Here is a 15,815-nt window from a genome sequence, read left to right on the forward strand (position 1 = left end):
TCAGTGAGTTACTGTACTTTTTAAAAAATCAGGACAATTGCAGTGGTTAATGAAATTTTTTACTTTGGGAATACATGTTTGGGAGTACATACTTCTACTTCACAATTCTTGAGTTCTTTATTTCACTTCTATAATTTACTTAATTCTAAGTGCATAGTTGTAATGCTTCCATGATTTGTACATAAAGGAACATCAAGCATCATCTCAGAGGGCAAAGTGATTATATTTGAGTAATTTCCCATGCTAAAAATCTTAGCCTTTAGGTATCTGATTAAGATGCATCGTTTCTCCTTATATCAATATAATTAGTATCACTGCAAACACATCCTCAGTAGGACAGATATGTTTCAAAAAAACAATTCTGCGCATGTGTTTGAGTTCAGCCATGATAATTAATGTGCAATAACACTTGGAGAAGAGTAGCACTCTTAGGAGAGGAGCGTGTATTCCCAGCAGTCTGCTGCTGGGTGGGAGCAAACAAAATGCAGGGAGATGCTTCCCATTCAATTCAATGGGAGATGCTTTCAATTCAAAGAAATACTGGTGTTTGGCTATGTCACTGAGAGAACAGGAGTTGTACGAAGTCTGAAAGAAGACAATTGTCCGCTAATATGTCTCATCATCAGTTTTAGGCTGTAAATAGCCAGTCCGTAAGTATTTGCACAGTGCAGCCTAGGCATGGGGTGGCCCGACTGCTGCCTGAGAGGGTGTTGTGAATACAAGAGCAAATAGGACAGGCTTTTGGCTTACTGTAGCAAACTCAGCAATGGATGTCTTTGTTTTTCTGGCTATTAAATTCCAGAAATACTATGGTATTCATTTAAGAGGTGGGTATGATTTTCCCCAGCTGGCAGCGCAAAGTAATAAAGGAAGAGACATACAGCTCCACTGCTCTGCCCTGCTACTCTGGATGTATTAGGAAAAGCTTTTAAGAGATGAAAGGAGTAGGGAATGGGCAGAGTGTGCTTCCAGCTAAGCACAAACAGAAGGGGAGTGATTTGATTGAGCTAGGAAGAAAGTATTTGTACCCAAACCAAGAAGAGATGCAGGAGCATTTGTGAAAATCAGTTTCTTTTCCAGATTCATGCTAATGTGTTCTGACTTACACAGGTGTAGATGGAAAGAGAAAGCTTAACCTTTAGATGCTTGTCAGAAATACAGGAAGGATTGCATGCAATGGCATGGGATTGAATTATAATTCAGGCAGTGAGTTAAAATGGAGACAACCTGCTTTTATTGATGGGTATAAATTTCTTGTCTAGTGTTATATTGAATTTCTCTCTCAGTGTTTTCTCCATTTCTTCGTCTGCAAGGATTCTGATTTCCACCAGATCCATATTATCCTTATAATTGTACTTCATCTCGGAGAGTTTCCAGCCCACCAGAGCCCGGACGCCGTCGTTGGTCTGCAGGCTGCAGATAGACTTTGTCACAAACAGCGAGTCTGGCGCTGTCTGCAGGTGGGTGTTGCTGGCTCTGAACTCTTTGATGTCTCGTGGCTGAAGGGTAAAGAGATAAACCTGACGGCAAACTTCTTTCTCCACGTTATGGAAAGTGGAGACACTTTGGTTGGGAACCCACTGCTTCCTTTTCACCTTCTCGAGGTACCAGACCCCGCTCTCCTCCAGGAAGCGAAAGACCCCAGGAGTCTGCGGCTGGTCTCTCCCTGAAATCAGCTCCATTGGCTGCCACATCTGGCGGTCTCTGCCAAACCCACCGTCCACAATGTAGGATTTGCCATCAAGCACCACTTTTAGCAGCAGATGATTGATTTCATCTGCATACGCATTGTACTCCAGGTCATAAACTTTTGATCCCAGAAGGGTGACATCGTAACCGAGGGTTTTCAGGACCCACGATAAAAGGTGGTTGTTTTCCATGCACCAGCCCCCACGTTTCTTCCTCACTATCTTGTTGTAAGTCGCTTCTAGGTCCAGCTCAATGCTTTCCCCACAGTGGATGCTGAGGTTTTCAAAAGGGACTGCTCGGATGTGGTGCTGGAATACATCCGTCAAGGTAGCCAGATCCGGCTTATCGTAGGAGCCCTGGTAAGAAATTCTGGTGAAATATTCCTTGATGTCCATGCTGCCTCAGAGAGGGTGGAAAAAAAAAAATAGGTTGTGTCAGAAGTGAGGGAAGGATTTTCCGTTATAATGGGGCCCTCATCAGTATGGGCAGCCTGGCCAGCAGAGGAGGGGGATTTGACTAATGGCCCCATCAAAGGCAGCTGAGTGTGAGTATTAGCACCAAGGGAAGCCAATGGGACACTGCTGATGAGCACAAATGTTATTTTTAATTGTTTCTTTTACAGCTGTGAGGAGAGGCTCCAGCTGTGCTAAGCACATTTCAGTAGAGAGCTCATGCCCAGCAAAGCTACAAATCTCCGTAGGAAGGAACAAAACACAGTAGCAGCACTGTTTCCCTGCTAGAAATTATAGGAACCGAGACTCTCCAGATCTGAACTGCTTTACTCGTGGTTTGACTCAGCAAAGCAGAAGCAGGAAACAAATGCTCCCACTCTTGCAGAGCAATCCAGAGCCTCCTCTGCAACCAAATCTGAAATAAATCTGCCCTGCCATGGTATTTCCTTCATTGTTTAGGCAGCCTGGCACGAGCTGGTCTCACCTGCTCCTGCTCTCCATGCTGGCAGTAGCAGACGTCCTGGAGTGCAGAAGGGTATTTTGGGGGCAGAAAAGGGAGGGGTTTTGCTGCATCTGGTGTGAGCCACCTCCCTGCAGCACACCTAGCTTCCCAGCTCTGCTAATCACAGTCCCACATCAGCAGCAGGACGACACCAATATTTGGGCCAAAACTGCAAGTTTCAAGGGGCCTCACATTTTCTGACATCATTTTTTGGGAGGCACTTGCTCCTTCAACTCATAGCCTCCCCAGTGGCGGGTGGCTGCCCATGGGTAAAGGACCAGGCATCGCCCTCCCCAGCACGGCAGAAGAGCTCAGTGGGAGGCTGTTTCACGAGCACGGGGGTGGAAAGCAGCTGGAGCCCTCCCAGCCCTCCTAAGGAAACAAGAAAGGGATTTTGATGTAGCCAAGTGCTTTTGTTACTCCTCCCCAGGCACTGCTAAATTTCAGGCATCTCTGAGTATGGAGCAATGTTGTTCAGATTACTGACGCGAGAGGTCCCAAAATGTTCTCAAGTTCCTGTATACAATTCTTAAGGTAAAATCATAAGAAAAAGTCCAACTGTTCCAACAGGATTAAATTCTGAATCTGGTGAGAAATGGCACACCCCAAATTCCATGGCAATTTTGGAAAGATACTTTCAGTATATAAACAAAGCAATGAAAATGAAAAATTTCCATTTGGCACAATGTCCTGGCAGAAGCAGAGGGTGCCCCAGTTTGGCTACACACGTTTCCCAACCTTTAGGATAGAAGCATTACAGAAATCTGTAACTATTGCATCATGGCCACTGCCACGTCTTTGATATCCAGCAAGCAGGCCTGAATGATGCACCATTGGGTGAAGAGCATCATCGGATGATTATTCAGGGGAAAAATGTTGTTCAGCTTTGGGTGCATTCCCAAGCTTTACCCCAAAACCCCAGAACTACAACTCTACTGATTCTTGAAAACTTGGCAGAAACTTAGTTCTTGCCCTGTGAACTTTTAACCAGCATCACCAGCAATGAGCTGTTCTTCCCTTTCTTTCTCACCTTCTTTCACTTTCACTTTCACTTTCACAGGCAAAACACAAACGTGGTGGGGTTTTTCTCTCTGTCCATCTCTTGCGGGTATTTATAAGGCCCTTTCAACTGTGTGTCGTGGTTTGAACTTGGCCGGCAGCCAAACACCATGCAGCCAGTTGCACGCTCTCCCCCCACCCAGGGAATAAGGGAGAAAACTGGAGCAAGAAAAGGAGACTCGTAGCTTGAGATAAAAAACATTTCAGTGATTGTAATAAAAAAAACAATAATACAAAGTACAAACAGGTAATGCACAATGAGATTGCTTACCACCTGCCAACTAATAGCCAGCCTGCTCCCCACCAGCGATCCTGAAAGAAGGAAGATCCTGCTGCCGGAAGCAACAGAGAACCCACCTCCTTTATACACCGGCCATAATGACACATGATATGGAATACTGCATTGGCCAATCTGGGCCTGGCACTCCAGCTGTGCCCCCTGCCAGCTCAAGAAAAGTTATCTCTATCCCAGTCGAAACCAGGACACTGTGGTATCTGAAATAAGTGAGGGGGCACAAATGCCCAATCTGCTTGAGGTTGATAAGTGAGTAAATAAACATATCTATTGCACTAAACAGCTGAGCATGCCCTTCTCTGCTGTTACACTGTTTTCTGTTGAGTTTTGTCTTCAAACATTTAACTTCCTGGTTAGAGAGCACTTAGCTACTGAGATTCAGGGTTTAAAAAAAAAGGCTTACCTGGATAACCAGTTCAACCACCAGTGATTCTCCTGTGCTGGGGGGGGGGGGGAAGTTTTAGGCTAAAGCAAGTGGTGTGGCTGGCTGTCCTTTAGTGAGCACAGATGGGGCTTGAGGATTTTTCTCCAGCTCCTCTTCAGGGGACTGCCTTTTCCCTCAACTTGCTTTTGCCCGCCTCTGTTAGCCTGCAAAAACTGATGGAAAAAAAAAAAAAGAAAAAAAAAAACCCGAAGGGTGGAGCACAAGAGCTGTAGTGAGAAAGCGAAACCAAAAGCACTGGCTCGACATGCATGCAAAACCTGGTTGTTATTAGAGCAGAGGCTGCTTTGCATTTTCACTCATTTCATGCTTTCTGCAGAAGCTAGATTGGGCTGTGAAGAAAAGGGTATTTTTTTGCTTTGGTAGCTAGCTGAACGCACTCGGGTAATATATCTATTTTTTTCCCAGGTGTTAGGTTACTATTTGTTTGGAAACATGGGGAAGAAATCTTGCATGCATTCAATCTGAGAAGATTTTTGCACTGTTTCTGAGAAGTAGCAACGCCCTGGCACAGTAAATTGCACCTGCAATCCCCTTGCCCCAGTCAGCACACGCAAGAACTTTGGCATTGCCTTCGCTTAATTTGCTCTCTGTCCTTTATGTGCAATTTTTTATTGCAGTACATTTCATAGAATGTAAGAAAGCACTGGGACAGCAGTGTGTCTTCTTTGCCCACAAGTAGCACCTGAGGATGTGGCGGTGGTGAAGAAGCTCTTGGCAAAGTGATGACTATGGAGTGCTAACACATAGGGAGCTCCATGCTTCCCGTGTGTTTCATACTGCTTTTGTATCTACAAATTTCTTGCATTTTGCCAAGCTAAGTCTTATACAAGCTGTATATACAGCTGAATTCTTTCCTGTTAGTTCCCCAAGAGTAGGTCCAGTCCTTCACGTTTAGCACCAACGGCAAGTTTCAAGCTAACTGATTTATTGGAATAATTAGCAGAGATAATAAATAAGAGCAAACAGAGATGTCTGTGGTAACGCATTACACAGCTCCACTCTCGTATCAGAATGTGGCTCTTTATCATCCCATCAGTGGCCAGTGTTTGACCCTGTAAGTGAGAACCGATGTGCAAGCCGAGAGGCCCTGAAGGGAATGGATTACCTGCCCTCATCAGGCTCCCCTGGGCAGATCCAGCTTGGTACAAAGAGCAAGTTGGTATTCCTGATTATAGATATCAGATAGCTGTGGCTACATATCTTTCTCGATTTGTATCTGCAGCTTCCATCATGTACAGTTTTGGTGGTGTCCACCCCAGCAGCCGAAGGATGAGCCTGCAACTACGGCACCAACTTCTGCCCATGGGATGACAGAAGGGAGTAGCTGTGCTGGACATTGCTTGGCTTTTTCTCGGTAAGGAAGAGACCAAATCTCAATTATAGTGTGGCCCCTATCTGAGGCATCTTTCTGAGGGCTGGTGAGTGTCAAAAATTATCTCCTCTGCTTATCTTTAGCCTGCCAATATGAGGTTTTTCACAAAAGCCAACTCCAAGGGTGTTAGTGCAGACCAAGGAGACCACATTGGTCTGTAGGGCCTTCCAGTCCTGAGGGTTTCAGCATAAATCTCCTACATTTAAGTGGTAATTCAGTTAAATTCCATTACAAGGGGAGTAATCGGCTTTTCCACATGAATGGCTTTATCTCATAGAGGTTTTGAAGCAAAAAAGCCCATTTTAAGTAACTGCTTTGATGAAAAACATGCCCATACATCTGGCTCTTATTTTCCCATCAGTCGTGACAGCTGCGGTGGGACACATTGGGGTGGGATCCTCATTGAAGTGTGGTCACAGTGCTGTGGGAACACCCTATAGCTGCTTCTGCCACCCCAGCACGAGTCTCTGGGGTGCATATTAGGAAGAAGTTGTCTTCCATTTCACAAGAAATGATCACACCCTCAATGTGCTGTTACTGTCTTGATCTCATGGGCCACCGCTCCTGGAGATGCCAGCAGTGTTGTCAAACTATGAAATGTTGAGAAGAAAATCCTGCAGATTGAAAATCAGTCGTGCTGGTTTCTCTGAACATGCCGGTAGCTGGTCTGCAAGGGCTGGCGAGCAGCTGGGCAGGCTCTGAGCCACGGTAGCAGCAGCTTTGCTGGCATCTGGAGACGAGGAGTGGTGGAGAACACTGAAGAGGAGGATGAAGAAGACAAGGAGAGCAAGATGGTGTGTGTGCACGACTGCTGCTTGTCCTGGTAGCTGGAGAAGGGGATGGACGAGAAGCCAGCAGCCTGGTTAACAGCCTGGGAGCTTTCTATACCTGATTGTCCACCTTACCTGGGGCTGCTGTAGCCAGTGAACTCTTTATCAAACATTTTGGGTAACTCAGGCTTTCACAGCAGCTCTTTGGCCTATTTTCCCCCTCCCCACTAGCTCCTTCATGAGAAATGCTGTCCTACCTGGGCCCACATACTTTCCCTGTTGCCCACCTGGTACATCCACAACCCCCAAAAATCCTCTGTTTTTTCCTTCTGAAGGACAAGCTGATCAGCAGTTAGCAGCAGTCTTCTCTGGGGTCTGGAGTATGCAGGTCATGATCCCAGAAGCAAAATAAACCAAAACTCACTCTGCCACACTCGGACACAGTTTTCTCATGCAGCACTTGGATGTGCCTATAAGGCAGCACCAGGAGGTCAGCTTGTATGGGCGGGCAAGGAGTGGGGGTCCCAGTCCCAGGCAGGGAAGGCAGCTCATGCAAAGGGTTGGCAGATCCCAGCCCCTTCCACGCTGAGTGTTTGGAGCAATGCAGAGCTGCAGACACGGCTGCAATTTCCACTCCTTTCTTCCGTGTTTAATTTTCCCCCTCCTCAGCTCCCACAAGCGCTGCTCAAAACGCTCCTTACCAGACCGGAGGTAAGACAGCACCAGCAGGGTCACATGGAAGTGGTTTCAAACAAGAAATTCAGTGTGGCAGGAACAGGATCAGAAAGCAAATCTTCTCCCCAGGGCCCAGGGGCAGAGTCAACAGCTCCCTCCCCAGCCCAGGGTACGTACCTCTGTCTGCAGCCACCCCCCAGCAGCCGTGGGGCTGCCCCTGGTCAGGGCACCCTCCTGGTGAGCAGGAGGTGGCTGCATGATTCGTTCCCACCATGAATGTCAGCAAACGGTGGGTGTTTTTTCCCCTTCCTAAAAGTTCAAACCACCACATCAGCATGCAGCGCCACTGCTTCCTGCAACACTTGGCAGAGCGGGGCACAGGGCTTTGGCTCCCTCCCAAAATCATCGGGGAGGTAGGGATTGCCTCGGCAGCCTCCCAGGGAGCTTGGACACCCAGCATTTGCATGTGCCCGAGATTTTACTTTTGCAACTTTGCAAGAAGTACATGACTCCCTCCCCTCTGCATCTGATCCTTGCGCACACTGCCACAAAAATATTCCAGCGCTCCCCAAATCAGTATGTAATATACCCAGAGCACCTCTGGAGACCCAGGATGTTAGTCTTTCTCTCTTCATTTCAATGTCCTATCTAGAAATTGGAAACATTCCGTTTTCCTGGCTTTTTGTGCAAATAAATGCTCCCATGATTAACCAGTTAATAACTGCCATCATGTCACGCTGTCGCTGCCGAAGGGAAGTATGACAGAGTAATATGTAACGGGGCATCGGCACTGCTGGCTGGACCCTGAGACAGTTTCATTTCACGCTTTCTAATGAGAGCTGTCAAAAGCCTACTCTGGACAATTTCCAAATGGGAAGATTTGGAAAAATTTGGGGCTGAAACGCCGTTACAGAGGTGCAGCCGGGCAGAATAGGCACCCATGGCAGAGCCCACAAACAAAGCAGATGGTCTATGGGGAAATACTCCATTGCTAAAGACCAGTTTATAATTCTCTTTAATTTCACCACATTTTCACCATAGCTGCTTGGTAATTGCAGGGCAATGCATCTTCCTGTGTGGGGACAGAAAGGCCTTGTTTGAAAATAAAGATGTTGTGCTGGTCTAGTCCAGAAGTCAACATAAGACATCCTGTTAAAATTAATTACCTGACCATGTGCAAAAATTCTGTACACTTGCTAAACAAACAGATAAAATAGCCTGTGACCTGGGCACATGCAGTTCCACTCACTTAGGTATGACCTGCCTGCACAAAGAGGATTCACAAGTCAACAGTCTCTATCAGGCACATAAATGGCTGGGTATTCAAACCTGTGTGCCACATGCAAAACAATATCGTTGCAAGATATTTTAAGAGGAAAATAGTCCCAGCTAATCAACATGTGCACTGACTAAAGGAGAGTTATATATGTGTATGAATACAGAGTTCACTGAAATTCTTTTGGTGAGCTCATATTTGGGATAGCAGAGAGGTGCCGATGAAACACTCGCAATATTTCTGCGACTGGGATATGAAGCAGCAGAAGAAACATCTCAAAGGGAAATAGTCCTTAATTTTCCTACATGGAAAATATCTTGGCTTTATAATTGATGTGTTCTCTATATAGTGATCTAATTTATATTACTGGACAACTTACATATTTATGAGTATATACACATATTTATTAGCTCTGAAAAAAAAATTTCTGTACATGTGCCTAAATGCACCAGCAGTCATCATTTATGAGCAGTGAAACTACCAAGCCCCATCTTCATCAGGGTTAAATTGTCCTTATTCCACCAAAGCCACAGAGCTATGCTACCTGCACTTGCCTCGTTTTGGACTTGCTCCTCCAAAAAGCTCCTCCAAAAATGTTGTTTCAGTGAAAAGGCTCTCACGACCTTCAGTGGGACTTTGGATCAGCCCTAATTCAGTCAATCAACCTGGAAACATGCAAAGTGGGAAAAGTTACATGAGTTCTGTCATTTCTATTACTGAGATTTTTTTTTTTTTTTGAGGTAGGTGATATTTTATCTCAGTGAAAAGTGGAAAACAGAGCGTTACAGTGACAGCAAAGGAAAAAAAAACAACCACGCCTTTGGAAAACAGATATCCACTACAATGTACTAACACGCATCACAGAAATAATATATGTTTGTGATAACAACATATTCCCTCCACCCCATTGCTGAATCAGGAGTGCAATTGGGGAAAAGAAAGGAGAGATGCTCTGGATTCAAAATGCTTCCCCAGACTTACCTTTATTGGGTTTTTTGGCTGTGTCGAGGAGAGCCTGGAAGTTGTGGGAAGACGCAGAAGCAAGATGGTTGTGCGGGGCTCTTCATTGATTCTTGGCAATAAACAGCCCCACCACAAATATTATCAGTCTCAGGCCTGTCCGTGGAGCTGGGTGTTTACAGAGTAAAAGGTTTTCCCTCGTGTAAAACCCAAAGGTGCTAGAGCAAGGGTTACTGTGGCAACCCGGACTCTTGAGCTCTTGGCTTTCATCCCTGCTCTGCACTCATGGGAGATGCTGGTGTGACACCTAAGTGGCACTGCAGAAAATTGTGGGCATGCATCCACAGCTGGTATATACAGCACAAAGTAATGTGCGCCACATGTGTATGGAAAAGAGAGACAAAGTATTCACACCTGGAGCAGGAGGGGAGCAGATGGTGCCAGGGAAATCACCCGCGGTTTTGCCGACTGGCACCCTGCGTGCTGTCATACCCGAGGAGGGATGGAAGGAGGAACACAGCCCTCCAGGGATTTGTGAGGGTCCAAAAGCTGGGAAGCAGGTTTTAGATACAGTCAGTGCAGAGCGTTGTATTCTGGAGAACAGAGTGGGGAAAGAAATTCACTATTGACAAGGTAAATTGTCATAGCTGGTGGGATCTAAAATCACATCCACTTCTGCATTGCTCAGCTGGGAACTGAGTGAATCTTGTAAAAGAATATTTCAGGTTACTGAATCTAATCATCTTTCAGGAATCAAGCTATCCCAAGAAGCAGCCCTTTCCCAAAAACCAGCTCCGTGCCTGCTGTGTTGCCCCAGGGCTGATACCCACAATATTATTATTTTTTTCTAGCAAGGACTGCTTTGATCCATCTGAACTAGTGAACAGCCTTTGCTGTGGGATGATGAACCTGATTAAAGTGACATTGACCCTGTGTATTTTCATCCCATAAGGTAAAAGGCAACTAATTTCCATTAAATGGTGATGGTGCTTACCTTTCCTTGTCACACCATTGCAAATTGATGCTACCTCCAGGTCAGTGTTTCCTCTCAGGCAAATGCTGAGGATGTCTCCATGCTGGAAGATTGTCATTCGCCTTTCCAAACCTTTATTTAATAGGAGCTGTGGTATGAAATTCTGGTGAAATAGTCCTTGAAAAGTAACCACCTGCTTTTTAAGCAGCTGGAGGCACATCTCTGCTGCTCCCATATTTAAAATAAATAGACATATCATGGAGAAAAGCCTATGGTTCAGCTACATGCCGTGAAGTCCCACTGCAACCAAACCCAACACTAAATTTGTCAATTCACACTAATGTTATTTTTAATTGCTTTCTTGGCAGCTGTGCTCAGAGCCCACCTAGCACTGGGCACTGCACCTTGTGTTTGATTGCAGCTCCTGCCCAGCACAGCTCATGATCCCCCCAGACCAGAGCAAACAGAGACAAATATAATGTTGACAAATATAGTATTGTCACTGGAGCTGGAGACAAGGACCCTGAACCCGGGCAGGCAGTGGAAGAAAGTGCCTTCAACTCAAGATAGTTTTCTGCTAAAATATCAGAGCTATGCAAATCCTTTGGGAAATTTCCATGATGTAGCAGGACTCAGCAGATGGCTGGGTGAGGAAAACAGCTGCAGTGCCCTTTTTCCTCCGATTTCCAGCTTTCCTGAGAGGTACCATTGCTCCCCAGCCCTGCAGGGAAGATGGGGTGAGCAGGTCTGTAAACCCTTAAGCGAGTGAACCCCGTCTCCTTCATCACCCATGAAGGCACTAAGTAACCTCACTTAAAGCAATCGCCAGTCCTCTCTCAACCATCTTTTTCAGGTCCTTACCCACTTTGAAATTATTCTAATTTCTGCCTATGCCAGCATAGCTAATAATTTTCCAAATAGTGTTGTAACAAAAGCTTTATGGAAATGCAGTACCTAAAGTCCCACTACACATTTCTTCCTTCTAGAAAATCACTTACCCAATCATAGAAACCAAGTCATTAATTTTGGCTACCATTTTTAACAAACTCCTGTTCTGTTGTTATTGCTTTGTACAACAGTCAGAGGCAGCCATAGCATATGATGAGCCTGAATCTGTCTGTCCCTTATGCATGTATCTGAGGCATATTCTGTCTCTCCCTTATGCATGTATCTGAGGCATATTCTCCAGCGGCATCCGAAATCAGACGGTGGGAATGTATATTCTGCTTTCAGCTAATAATTGAGAGACTAAACCTGCCTGGCTGCTAGGGACTCAAGGGAAGGACTCGGAAATTGGCTGGGAGCTTCCTTCTCAACTTTTTTCAAAACAGTTCCTGAATGTTTCATCATAAGAAAATTTGACTGCATATTTATATGGCCACAAAGATACCCAGTTTAAAACTGCAAAATCAATTCACCAACTACATCAGTTATCTCTTAGCTGTTGTTACTCCAGTTAATCTGGGTGATTTGGTTTTCATCACTTTGCACAGTGAAGACATGAATAAACAATGCCTTGCCCCATCATCATCAGAGTTTCTCTTAATCGTTTGCTCAGTGACACATCATTTGCTCATACCTAAGGCTTCAGGTACTTCCAGAATTTAAGCCCAGCATAACCAAGTGGACAAGACTGTGGTCAGACTGCCCATCTGATATTCAAAACCAGAAGAAAAATCCTCTTTTCTTAAAAAGCTATGTCATCAGTTAATCAGTAACCTGGAGTAGAAAACACTCAATCTAAACATCACAAAACCTGTGAGTTTCTACTGCTGTTGAATGCAAACCCAAATCCCTCTTTGATTCAAGATGTAACCCTGAATTGTAGCTTTGATGCCCAGTTGGTATTCTCTCTTTATTCGTTTTTAGCTTGGTTGGTCCAGCGCTCAGGCAGAGCTGCCTCAGCACCGCATATTCCTACCATGGAAGAGGGTTCATTTTGCTTTTCTCTCCCAGGGGACTAGCACATACTTTTCGAAGCTGCACATCATTTTATTAGTTCTATTCCCAGCCTCCAAAACATCGAGCTTCTTTCATATGGATGTGCTGCAATTCAGTACCATCAGCAAACTCTGCTGAAACAGTGAGAAATACAGACCTAGCAAAGATCCCTGTGGAAACCCACCCACAGCCCTTTCCCAGCGTTGGCACTTTGCTCTGTATCATCCTCGCAACACTTCTAATTCACATAATCTGCCCTTGTTTGTAACCCATCTCGTTCCCTGGCCTGGTTAATGGTCTGGTTTTGTGTGTTATGTGTTTAAAATGCTGTCTAACAATAAATGTTTTATTTTTTCACTGGTAGCAACTTTGTGAAATATTTATGATCACTAGATGTCACTGTAATTTTACTCTGTCTTCAGCCCTATTGAACCAACGTGATTCCTGGGCTCTAGTGAGCTCGCTTTAAAATCCTTTTGAAGAATTAATTAATGATCAGAAAAATACCCAGCTGCTATCATGATGAAGGGTTTCCTGTGGTGTGAAGGGAGAACCGGCCTCACTCCGGGCTTTGGCTGAGTTTTTATGGGCAGTTGTTAGGCTGTGGCAGTGTGAATAATGCAAAACCCTGCAAATTTGGAGCCAAGTGCTCACACACATGTGTGCATGTACATATCGTGTGTGTCTGCACACACAGGTTTCTGCTCAACACATGAAAGTCCTGTTAATTTTATGCTGAGTTATTAAATCCCTCTGGTGTGTGCATGCAGCAAATTGTGTGTGCAGACACACACTGCGCTGGACTGTGTGCTGTTCACTGGGGCAGGCACATCTATAAGGCCACTGTTCGCCTGCAGATTTCCCTGTAGTTTTAATGACCAAATGCTCTTAAAATTTTGTTGTTGTTCTCTAATAATGCTCCCACTTCCCTCTCAAACACCCAGCCCAAATTCCTTCACCATCATCTGAGCACTCCCATCTCTTTCCTTTTCATCCAATCATCCCATTCCTACTGTAACTTCAGTTAATTGCACAGGTTTTAGGACTCAGAAATCTCTATAGCAGTAGCTTGCCTCTTTCACTTGCCTTAAAAGATTTTACAGAATGTATTTCTTCAAGGCCAACTCAAATTCACATGCCCTATTTCCTGAATTGTTGATTTCTCCATTGTACTCAGCCTTTGGGATATGACAATTTAAATATTATAGAACACACTCCTGCATAGGCACACTTGGGATTATTTTTTTTTAATTGGAAAAAAATTTACCACTTAAATTAGTAGAAAAGCCTGCTTAAAAATCATTTGTCTCCATCTAATGACATTATCCAGATCAGCAGAATATGTCTTCACTCTGTACTCCGGGTCCCACTGGGGAATATGCCAAAAGCAGGTCTTTCAAGAAAAATCAGTTAATGGGTGTGCAGTGCAGAGGCTCCTAACACAGCACTGGCGGCTGAGCCCGAGGAACCAAAGCTCTTTGCTGGCATCTTTTGGTGAGGAAGGAGAAAGGACCGAGGGCTACAGCTGTCTCCATGTCCCTGCAGTGGCAAAGGATGGATGGCAGAGCCTGGCCATGTCCAAGGGAGCTTCACAGCCAGGGAAAATAAGAAAGATCTGCTGTGAAGTAGTTACAAGGAAGCCACGATGGCACAAGGGATGCTGGGGTGATGTGCACTGGGTAGAAGTTAATTGCGATGTCTGCAGCAACATATTTTCCTTCAAATTAGTCCACATTGACTTTGTAGTGGTCCAGTCTGGCAACAGCAGGTTTTTAAAGGCTCATGGGTGCCTGCTGCTCCTGTAAGCAGTAGCAAGAGGTGGGCTGGCTGGCAGGAGGTAACGCCACAAAGGAAAGGCACCTTCTGCCTTCCTAATTCCACCCAAATTATATGGCCTGTCCACCTCTATTAATCCCAACATCTCAGCTGCTCTGACACATCACTTTCTGGTATCGACACCATCTCACTTTTGATAAGCCTTTCTATTCAGGATTCACTAAAAAGAGCCTAAATGAGCAATTATGCTTCTGGACAAGCATTTTATTTATCTGTGGAGCCACAGGAAGAGCTTTTTTGGTTCCCTTGAGGTCAAACACCTTTCATCTTCTATGCCAGGCACGGCCTAAAAAGTCCTAAATTTCCTTTGAGTTCTGTAGATTAGTTGAAGCGACACAGTGCTCTCTTTAGAAACTCTCCTCCACATCTCATGCAAGAGGACGCACCACATTTTGCCTAATGAGTAACAGCAACACACAAACCAGAAGATAAAGAGATTTTTAAAAGTTTTGCCACTGAACTTAGACAAATGTTAGGGCTAGGCTGCTAATCCTAAAAAAATTACTGGGAAACTTGTTAGTACAACCACATCTATTTTAGATTAGGTCTGGGGGTGTGTTGGGTGCAGCACCCCAGCTTTGCATGCACTCACTTGTCAAGCTCCGGGTCCCGGGGGCCGATGTCTGTATGATAGACATTTGCAATCACGCCAGCTCTCTTGTTGGGTTCCTCTGCCAGGAACAGTGCTGAAAGGTCTTTCATCAAGATAACTGGTGAAAAAGGTAAGGACGGACAGAGAAACCAGAGAACTGAAGTGACTAACTAATGAAAATTACATCCGGGATCTATTTTTGTATATATAGCAGACTCTTCTTAAGGAACTGCATGAATTTTCTTATTTGTTTTGAAGGGTTATAAATTACCTAGGAGTCTGATTGTGCATACATAAAAAGTGTTGAAACAGTTCAATTACAGGTGTGACAACTTTAAGCCCCATTTAGACATGGGCAACTCCCTATACATAGCATCTCCTTCAAAGTCATTGACATATTTCAATATAAGTCAACTCAATCGGGAATCCTTTCAACAAAACCCAACATAAACCATTGTCAATACAAAGTGAGGGACTGCATATTAAGAGTTACCACACATTTCATTTCATCGGTTGAAAAACAGATTAATATTACACGGAAGAGGGTTCAGAATGATACTAAAGTTATGTGGAACACCCTTACATAAACATTACTGTAAATCATATTTTTAAACAGATTTAATCTCTGTTTACCCAGAAATACCCCAGAAGACTAACTTGAACAATACAGGGCTATGAATTCATAGCACAGATTAGTTAAAGCAGATGGCAAGCCTGTGTGGATGCGCTCTGTCAGAGGAAATGTGGCCATAATTGGATTTATTTTAATTCACTTATACTTTGACTACAGGAGATCTGCTGGTAAAGTTCCTCATGCAGTCAAGCCCTGAGGTCAGGGCTTTCAGGGAGCTGCTGGATTCTTTGCTCTCAACTCTATTTTGAAAATTGAACTTAAATGCAAAAATAACATTAGGTGCTTATAAATGAAAGTGAATCCCCAGTCTTAAAACCTTTATTCATGGTCAGATCTTGCCTCCT

At 44.6% G+C, this 15,815-nt stretch overlaps 1 protein-coding gene across 4 annotated transcripts; it reads right to left on the reverse strand.

The window, feature by feature from the left end:
• Window positions 1-41: 41 nt before the first annotated feature.
• Window positions 42-4,629, reverse strand: LOC141929972 (arylamine N-acetyltransferase, pineal gland isozyme NAT-3-like). Of its 4 annotated transcripts, XM_074840168.1 has the most exons (3): window positions 4,401-4,629; window positions 3,674-3,861; window positions 42-2,085 (listed from the first exon to the last, which is right to left on the reverse strand). In XM_074840168.1, exon 3 carries the CDS (start codon window positions 2,082-2,084, stop codon window positions 1,212-1,214), a length of 873 nt encoding a protein of 290 aa, XP_074696269.1. In that variant the 5' UTR covers window position 2,085; window positions 3,674-3,861; window positions 4,401-4,629; the 3' UTR covers window positions 42-1,211. The 4 variants fall into 4 exon arrangements, with proteins under 4 accessions (XP_074696269.1, XP_074696267.1, XP_074696266.1 ...); XM_074840166.1 differs by lacking the exon at window positions 3,674-3,861; XM_074840165.1 differs by lacking the exons at window positions 3,674-3,861; window positions 4,401-4,629 and adding an exon at window positions 3,974-4,353.
• Window positions 4,630-15,815: the final 11,186 nt, after the last annotated feature.

The sequence above is a fragment of the Strix aluco genome, chromosome 14 (assembly GCF_031877795.1).
Source record: "Strix aluco isolate bStrAlu1 chromosome 14, bStrAlu1.hap1, whole genome shotgun sequence".
In the NCBI taxonomy this organism is placed as follows: Eukaryota; Metazoa; Chordata; class Aves; order Strigiformes; family Strigidae; genus Strix; species Strix aluco.